The 9777-nt window shown below is 36.5% G+C and overlaps 1 protein-coding gene across 1 annotated transcript in view; it reads right to left on the reverse strand.

Annotated features, from left to right (window-relative positions):
- The window catches only part of STIM2 (stromal interaction molecule 2), a 135482-nt gene that overhangs the window by 18214 nt on the left and 107491 nt on the right, over window positions 1–9777 (reverse strand). Inside the window, 4 exon segments of the mRNA XM_040625044.1 lie at window positions 161–338; window positions 854–1031; window positions 3889–4004; window positions 8109–8220. Coding sequence (XP_040480978.1) covers window positions 161–338; window positions 854–1031; window positions 3889–4004; window positions 8109–8220 — 584 coding nt within the window.

A 9777-nucleotide genomic window follows, 5' to 3' on the forward strand; every position in this document is an offset into this window, starting at 1 on the left:
GCTATATGGGCTTGGATCAATGCCAACAATATGAACAGATAATTCTTTTATTAACTAAGGAAGAATATACAATGACACTAAGCACTAAACAAAAACAAAACAACTCCTCAGAGTGGCACTACAACTGCCCTAACAAATACTTTTCGTGGGATGTAAATACCTGCTCCAATTCCTGTTCTGCGTATTGCCGTCTACTCAGTTCACATTCGGCTCCTTCCCTTAGCTCTCTCAGCCGACAGGCCTCCTCCTTTGCATAATTGATTTCATCCATCATTTTGCGCTCTAGATTTTGCTTTTCTACAGCAACATTTCTGTTTTCTTCCTGTGCCTTTTCAAGCCTTACAGAATAAAAATGAAAATTCCTCACCAAAGTTTCCAAAGTTTCATTTTTTCACGAAGAATAAATACATATCAAGCAGCAGAATCCGTGTTTCCATAAAATCACAGTACTTTCTATTAATCTTACATGTGAATACCAAAAATAGCAGGTAGCCCACTATACAGCTATATGGGTAATCCTGAGCTCAAAATACAGTGGTAGCAGGGAATCACTCCTCAGCAGAGACTTTTAAGAAATTATTATCTAAATCATATTAAAAATAAAACTTAACTACACATATTATTCCACCTATATTTATTTCCACTGATCTGTTCATTTATTCCCTAGTGCATTCCTTTAATATAAATCTGTAATTAGGACAATATAACTTTTCTAAAAACACGAAATGAAGTGTACAGACATTACTGATGTAACAAACTAAATATAAGTGTGTAAGCCCAAGCCCATATTACATTTTCACAAACTGTATTTGCCTACATAAATAAGACTTGTAGCTTTTTAAAACTTACTCACCTCTCTTGTAAGTCCATTAGGCTTTGCTCTGCAGTTTGTAGACTCTCTAAGTCTTTCATCATTTTTGCAACATGTTCTTTTGATGTCTTATTCTGTGTGTAAGCAAACCAGCACCCTCCAACACCAATTACTATAGAAACTGTGAGAATAAAATCCTTCATCCAGTTATGAGGCGGGCCTATGAAGAAAATTACAGATGATAAAATTCATCTTTAATAACAGAATCTTAAAACATAGAAGCATTTTTTAAAGTAGTATGCATCTAAAAACAAACAAATGTGAAAATGTCCCTCCCATAAGCAAGCTCTAGCCTTTTAAAAATTCTTTCTTCAAATAATCAAAGTGCTTATTATAACACTCTGATACGCTAGAACTACCAGAGGGCACAGATAAACCCACATGCATGTGCCCGCCCCTGCTGGTGCAGGAGATAATAACAAAAGTCCTGGGAAGCCGTGAAAAAAGCAACAACACCTCCAATCATGTCCTCTGCGGGGTGAAAGGAGGCATAAAGAGTACTACCACCATCATCCCAACTGCTTTCTTTCAGTGGAGTTAGGGAGCTGTCATGCTTTGATACATACACTGGAAGCCTACTCATTCACCAGAAGAGCATCTTCTCCAAGCAAGGAGTCATGTAACTAAATTAGTCAACGATTCTCAACTGAGGGTGACATCCCCCCGACAGTGGACAGTAACAAGTTTTGCTGGTCACAGTTGGGAGGGTGTACAGCGGATGGGGACGGTGTTACCGGTGTCCCATGGGGACAGGCTAGGGGTGCTGCTAAATATCTAATCACGCACAAGACAGTAACCTTCCGGCCACGCTCTGCCAATAACAGAGAATTATCCAGGAATTATCCAGCCCCAAACGTGAAGTGCAGAGGTTGAGAAAGCAGAAGTTAAATGGTCATAACAAGTCATGCTTTAGGTGCCTATTTGCCAGAGAGATCTGGATTACTAGAAGTAAAGAACAGATCACCTTCTTTGCCCCTACGTAATTTCCAGCACTGTTTCCAAGGTAAGGAGTAAGGAGCCAGGGGCCTACTGTCTTCAGTGATACAAAACACGGAAGTCACTAGTCAAATAATTTCCTAATTTATCCCTGACTCTTAAGACACACTAATTTTCAGAGGGCTCTCTGGAAGGGTACACAAAGATAACTAATAGGATATAACGTATTTGTTGCTCCAAAGAGCTATAGTTCACAGTGGAAAACGACCTAACTGCCCAGGCCTCCAGCAGGAAGACAGGTCGCATGAGTGATGAAATAAGGAGCTCTCTAGACGCGACAAGTTCCTGCGCTTCCTCGGGTTCGTGTACGCTTGCACAGTGTGATGGACAGCACGCTCCAGGCCAGAGACCCCCGGGGCTGCGTATCTCCAGAGCGCACACCTGCAGTGAGACAGGGGCACTGCAGAAGGCTAAAGTCTCGAAAGAATCTATCTTTTTTCTGCATCAGACTGAGAAGCTCAGCTTGAGTTCTCGTTTAAATATGAGTCCTGTTCAGGCCAAAACAGAATCACCAGAAATGACAATAACTAGACGGATAAGTCCCAAACTCTATACTAATGACCACAAACTGAAACAGATTTCAGTGAAAACTCCTTTAAAATATATCTCTGTTCATTTTACAATGTTAGTTTGTTATAAATTTAATTCCCGTGTTCCAACTGCAGGGCTCATGCACTCAAATAATAATTCTAAGACAAACACATTAAAAAGGTAATGCACCATTAACTTCACTGTTTGTTTATTAAAACATTTGTTTTCAACATTCTTTGAGACTAGTTTGGTTTCTTTTCAAATAATATAATACCGTTTTGGCTGAGAGGGTGATTTGTTCCCAGATTAATAAAATATAAATATCCCTGACCAAGTTGTATAGAGAGGCAAGTTTTAGAGCTTAATTCCTATTTTCACCAATCATCCCCATGAAAAAATTAGAATCTCACGGAGGACAACCCCCAAGAGATTCAGTAGGAAACTCAGGGTGTCATCTGTGTGGAATGCCCGGCATTTCAGGAGGGTTCTGCTTCCTAGGGTTTGTAATTTCCAACAACAGTGCATTTCCACCACCTCTCACAAAGTGGAGTTCCAGCTGTTTCACCAGCTGCTCTCAGCCTGAGCCAAAAAAGAACCACCAGTACAGTCATGGAATCCATCCAACAGCTCCAGGAACGCTTTTTCAGCAGGCCACCCCCAAAACCGTATCGCAGAAACCTGTAAGTCTCCTAGCTCCAAAAATTGAGGTAAAATAAACATTAATTTCCTACTTATCATCTGTGGAAGCCATCTTTCTTGTATTAATTTTGTTATTCCTTTTTGGCTTCTGAAAAATAGAACATAATTCCTCTAAAATGTGTACTCTTCAAACACTTCCCCCAAAGCTTTTTAGAATTTGAAATTAAATATATTAAACTTCCTTTCTGAAAAAAGTATTCCTGTCAAAAGTAAAGAAATACAAGGCTTATTTTCCTTACAATTATGACATAATAATTTCTTAAATGTTTTTCTTCATCATAATCAAATAACATTCTCCACCTTGGGCTTTAGCCAGGACAGTCTATTACCATGTAAAATTGCAAGTGGATCTCTGCTTTTGATCTGTATCTAGAAAATCCTTTTCTTGGTGATAAATGAAATCAAGTTAGGATGTATTACTCTGTGCCAAGGATATGGCTACACTGTATCATTTTTTAAAGGAATCCTTCAGTGAATATCCAACTATAATAATATCAACATTAAAACTGTTACAAAGATCTAAATTTCTAAACCTAGAAATTTAATTCTAAATTATCAACACAGTTTTTTTTACAACTTTTTACATCAGTAACCTGCTTGGAAATTTCACACTCCACATTTCAATGACAGAAAATCTCACCCTATTAATCTTTTTAAGATATATGACATTTCCTTTATAGCTAATAAATGGTTTTCTTAGTGTTTTTATCTTTCTTACTTTTTTCTTCTTTAAATAACAAATATATGATCTGATTATTCTTTTGCATCAGACTCTGAAAGAGAATACTAACGTGTCAGAGGTCCAAACAAAACCACATCCAGTGCCTTGAGCTGAAGTTTTTGCCTGTGACTCCGATCGCTGATTTTCAACTGGGAGCTCATAAATGAAGGTTCATGCACTGCTATCCTGTTTATTTAAAAAAAAAAAAAAAAAGTACATATTAAATAAAAATATTTCTAGTATGTAAACTTAAATACGTTAACATGTAATACTTTGCATTTTAGTGATGACTGCTGGAGGAGCTCATCCATGTGATGTAATACTTTATTAACATGTATCAAAACCTTTCCAGTGCAAACTCAGCTGTACGTCAATTATTCATTTGTTATGTTGATGTTTTTGTTTTCTAAGGTTCCTTTGTTTCTAAGGTTCCCTTATGCTATAGTTCACTAGGGCATAGAAATTTATCAACTGCAGAAGTATTTTACAACAATTAATTACCTCCGGCATTTTACTATCATTTCACAGAGAACAAGAAAATTACAAGTGATTTACTTAACATCAATAGCAGACTTCAGAGTATAGCTCTCAATTTAGATTGTATCACTTTTCTTTAAAAGTATCTAAAAAACCTATACCTTTACATTCTAATACATAAACTGTTTAAAAATTAAACAAAGTCCACTCAAGTCATAAATGAGAGTAAGAAGTCCTCACAGCTGGGGAAGAAAAGGGAGGGATTTATGTAATAAAAAGTACTGAACCATTTCACCAGCAATGAAGAAAGAAACCACGTAAGGGGCCAAGAGGCACAGGTGAAATAAGGAAATAAAATCACTTTGTTTTGAACTTCAAATCCAAGTAGCCCAGGTAGCCCAGTCACCAACTAAGATTTCTTAACAACCAAATATGATGCCAATAAAGATCTTGTAACACCAAGTCTAATAATAATAATAAAATTGTTAATACCAATGACAATAAAAACAAGCATGTACTATATGCCGGGTCCTATATCAAGAGCTTAGTCAAAATTCAAGAAAACCTCTAACATATATATAAAATTCCCATTTTATAAATGAGGAAACTAAGGTAGGGAGAGATTAAGTAACTTGCCCAAGGCTGCATAATTAGTAAGAGGTAGGGCAGGGATTCACATCCAAATGTATGTGATTCCAACGACTGTACTCTGAACCACTACGTTTTATTTTGGAAGGTATCAAAACCTCTAAGGATGGAGAAGTTACAAAGCCTCCTATAACTGCTATAGGCTTCTATAAAACTTTACAGAGTAAAGAACTCTAATATTCCCTTTACAAAATGCCTTCCTTCTTCTCAGCAGGTCCCTTCTGTGTATGCTCCTGTTATACCTTTAATATGATAGTTAACAAACTGCTTGAAGCCAAAGCTGTCTTGTCTCGGTTTCCCCACACCTAGCATTATGCTTGGCAAAAGTAGATGCTTGATAAATGTTTGTATAATACATGAATGAATGCATGGATGGATGCATGAATGAATTAATAGCAACAATATCAACAGACTAAATTTAAGAAAGACAATGAGATGTAGTAAAAAGGATACCAAATAACAGTTTTATACAAAGTTCGGTATGAACCCAGAGGTGGAAGTGATTCTACCTGAGTGGGTGAGGATGTCAGGGAAGTTCACACAGGTCTGAAAGGAATGAGGAGGCATGTGTCAGGCGAAGAGAGCCTTAGTATAAGCTCTGGTAATAAGAATTTCAGAGTATAGAAAATCAGCAAAAAGCTTAGGATAACCATGATAACTAACATAAAACTAACATAATTTTGGCTACTTACTGCAGATGTGACAATATTTTAATGTCACAGAAAGGAAACATAATGAATTGTTGTAGGCACGTGTACATCTGTAATGTGTAACACATTTTCTTATACCTTCTTATAAAATTGCTCTTGTATCTTCAGTTACCCTACAAAAAGTTCTGTAACTCACATCGTTGTTTAAGTTAATTGAGACTGGTCCTTTAAGTGGACTCATCTAAGTGCCATTACCATATAAAAGGGTCTTGATGAAGGGCATTCCAGTTTTCCTTTCTCCTCCACTCCAAAAGGCTCCAATGGGCTTACCTGGAAGCTGAACTTCTGTATTTATAACTTGTCTTTCCTAGTAACATGTTCACTATTTAAAAACATTGATCTTGATTAAGTGTGATGTTATTTCAACAATTCTCCTAGAATTTGACTTATTGCTGATAACCTCTACCTAACAAAAAGAAAAAAGTGGCTAGGGGCCCCTGGGTGGCACAGCGGTTAAGCGTCTGCCTTCGGCTCAGGGCGTGATCCCGGTGTTATGGGATCGAGCCCCACATCAGGCTCCTCTGCTATGAGCCTGCTTCTTCCTCTCCCACTCCCCCTGCTTGTGTTCCCTCTCTCGCTGGCTGTCTCTATTTCTGTCGAATAAATAAACAAAATCTTTAAAAAAAAAAAAAAAAGAAAAGAAAAGAAAAGAAAAGAAGAGAAAAGAAAAGAAAAAAGTGGCTATAACATTCATTGCCCAAACACCAACCTATTTTGTTTCCTGTTGTCGTTGTACAAAGAAACTTCCAAAAAGACAACATAAGAAAAATACTATGAGTTCCTCATAACCAGGATAACATAGAACTCAAAATAAAAACCCATTTTAATGCTCTACTATCCTGTTTTAACTAAGAAACTTGTCTTATTTAAAAGCAAAAATTGGGGGCGCCTGCGTGGCTCAGTCGGTTAAAGCATTGAACTCTTGATTTTGGCTCAAGTCATAATCTCAGGGTTGTGATATCGAACCCTGCATCGGGCTCTGTGCTAAGTGTGGAGCCTGCTTAAGAGTCTCTCTCTGCCCTTTTCCCCACACACCCTCCTTTTTCTCTCAAAAATAAATAAATAAATAAAAATAAAAGCAAAAACTGTATCTTACTTTTGTCTTCTTTCCAGCATCTAGTTACACCATGAACAACATAAAAGATACTCAATACACACTGTTGAGCTGACTCCTATTCCCATAATTTCATCATTATAGTCATGTACACAGTAAATTCAGAAATACTGATGTCAATGTTCAGAAAATATTTACAGGAGATATGAAAATTTTCAACTAGATCCAAAATCCAAAGTCCAAAGCAACAACAGCCACTTATTTAAATACAGTATGTAAGCAAATTGATTAGAAATACAACTGCACACTTCATCACATATAACAGTATGACAATAATAAGGGATTAGTCTTTTTTGATACAAGAAACATTTGAGAGAAGAATGGAAAATAATCTTTTAAGAGCCAGGTTTTGGTAGAACCAGTGCAAATTTTAACATTTAAATCTTTAAAAATTAATGGGGCGCCTGGGTGGCTCAGTGGGTTAAGCATCTGCCTTCAGTTCAGGTCATGATCCCGGGTTCCTGGGATGAAGCCCCGAGCCCCATGTAGGGCACCCTGCTCAGTGGGGAGTCCGCTTCTCCCTCTCTGTCTGCCCCTCCCCATGCTCCTTCTCTCTCTCTCAAATAAATAAAATCTTTTAAAAAAAATCTTAAAAAATTAAGTTAACTAATGGAGATTTAGGAAATAAAATTTAGAAAACTAGTAACAAATAATTCCAGATATCTAAGGGATAAACTGGCATCTTAGACTTTGGTGTAAGATCTGAGTTCAAATGTTGAAATGGGCAAAATATTTAACTTCTCTATGATGTTTTTTATCTGTAAAATGGGGATAATACATGCTTAACTTTAACCATGAAGCTTAAATGAGATAATGTAGAGTGCCTCTATGTAATATACATTTTTAAATGGCTGTTATTATTTACATTTTGTTTATTAAACCTCATTTTTTTTTTGAGGTTTAACTTACGGCCACCAATACTGAGTGGTTATTGTTGTTATTAAAAGAATACAATTAAGAAGGATCTGTACATTAACCCATTCAAATAGGTTTTTCATAAAAGTCGATTCATATTCAATGAATATGTTTTCGTCATATTTACCACATGGTCAGAGGTTGGCCCTTTGATGTTACTAAAAAAGATGTAGTTGGCCTATCTTCTAATTCCCAAAATTGCTTTCCTTGGGAATAAATTTTAAAAAGAGCTTGATTATTCAGACAAGAAAAATTGATTAGAACTTGCAAATTCACACCTTAAAAAAAATTAAAGAATTGATATATTTATATTTCCTTTGAGCCCTTAGCCACAGAGGTAATTTATAAATTTGGCACTGAAAATAACATCTCGCATGTAATTCTCCTTGAGTGAAAAAAAAATACATTTAGATAATAAAGACTCACCTGGGAAGCGTTGTTCCTTTGACATTATTATCTCTAAAATTCTTCTCATATTGGGGCAGTTCAACAAATTCTATCAACCACTGAAGTGTGTCCTCAAGGGTCCAATTATGAACTGCAAGAGATAAAAGGGGAAGACCTATTTTAAACACATCTGCTTTCAAAACTTATATCATTTACATATATATTTATATGTGTATACATTTGCACATGTATAAAATGACTATAATTTCAGAGGATGTTAACTGAATTTTTAATTCAATTGACAATGAAGTATAAAATGATATGTGGCATTCTATGAGAAGCTGAAAACAATGGAGACATACCTCCTACACTTAACTTATAATCTATGACAGAGAAAACATGAAAGAAAAAGAAAAATTGACAGGGTTATTTCTAAAATAAGCATCTATGTAAATTCAGGATGAAATAATTCATCATTTCTCTGGCTGTAGAAACACTTACTAAGACTTGTATCTAATCATTCTTGTATTTTGTCATCCATCCATATAATACTATAAACCTTCTGAGTATCAGGTTCCATCCGAAGCACTGGGAATATGGTAGTAAACAAGATGCATAAAGTCCTTGCCCTCATGGGAGAGGGGAGGAGCAATTTACAAGACAAGGAAGAAAAGTGAGGGAAATTTCAGACAGCGAGCTATTAAGTAAGAAAGGAAAGATGTCAGGATAGCCTCTGAGGAGCTATTACCTGAACTGAGAACCAAAACTTGCAAGAAGCCAACGCTGTGATGATCTGGGAGAAAAATATCCCAAACAGAAGGAAAAGCTAGTGTAAAGGCCTTACGACTGGAATGATTAGATGTGTTGGGGGGGAGGGGGGAGGAGTAAATAATCAATGTTTTAAAATCCATGTTTACCCCCCAATGTAGAAAACAGATTGTAAGAGACAAGAAGGAAAACAAAGAGCAATAAGGCCATTCCTTTACATAGCTGTCCAAACGCAAGGTTATTGCCTTGGACTATGGTGTTAGCAAAGGATATGGTGACAAGTGGTCAAATTTAGGGTATATTCCGGGGATAATCCTGTTAGATGTGCTCATGAAATGGATGAAGGTTGGTAGCTACAGGAAAGTGTTAAGAAAGAAGAAAGAAGAAAGAAGAACAGAGGGTGGTACCATTAACTGTGATAGGAAAGACTGGGGAAGAACAGACTGGGGAGGGAAGTAGGAGTGGGTGACAGAGATCAAAAGTTGTTTTTAGACATGTTATATTTGAAGTATGTATTAGATATTTAAGTGTAGATATACAGTAACTTCGGGAAGAGTGAGATTAGAAACAAAGATATAAAAATTGAGAGTCATCAGTATTCAAATAGTCTTTAGACTGAATGAGATCACCCAGGACAGTGGATTCTGGGAGACTGGCCCTAAATCATGAAGAAAATGACCAGTTATACCATCTCTTCTCTTATTTTGAATTAAACTCGTTATAATCATTTTTTCCTTTAAGCCTTATTTAAAAATAAACAAACGAACAAACACACCTCATGAAGCACTAACATGAAGTTAGGGGACCAAGATAGTAGCAGGACTGGATAGGAACCCAGACCAACTGACTGTAGGATCTGACTATGCTACTGCGAGAAAACTAGTATTAAATAGCAGTAGAAATATAAACCATTAAGACTGGGAGCAACTCAGACATTCCT

The sequence above is a fragment of the Ursus maritimus genome, unplaced genomic scaffold (genome assembly GCF_017311325.1).
Source record: "Ursus maritimus isolate PB19 unplaced genomic scaffold, ASM1731132v1 scaffold_8, whole genome shotgun sequence".
Classification (NCBI taxonomy): domain Eukaryota; kingdom Metazoa; phylum Chordata; class Mammalia; order Carnivora; family Ursidae; genus Ursus; species Ursus maritimus.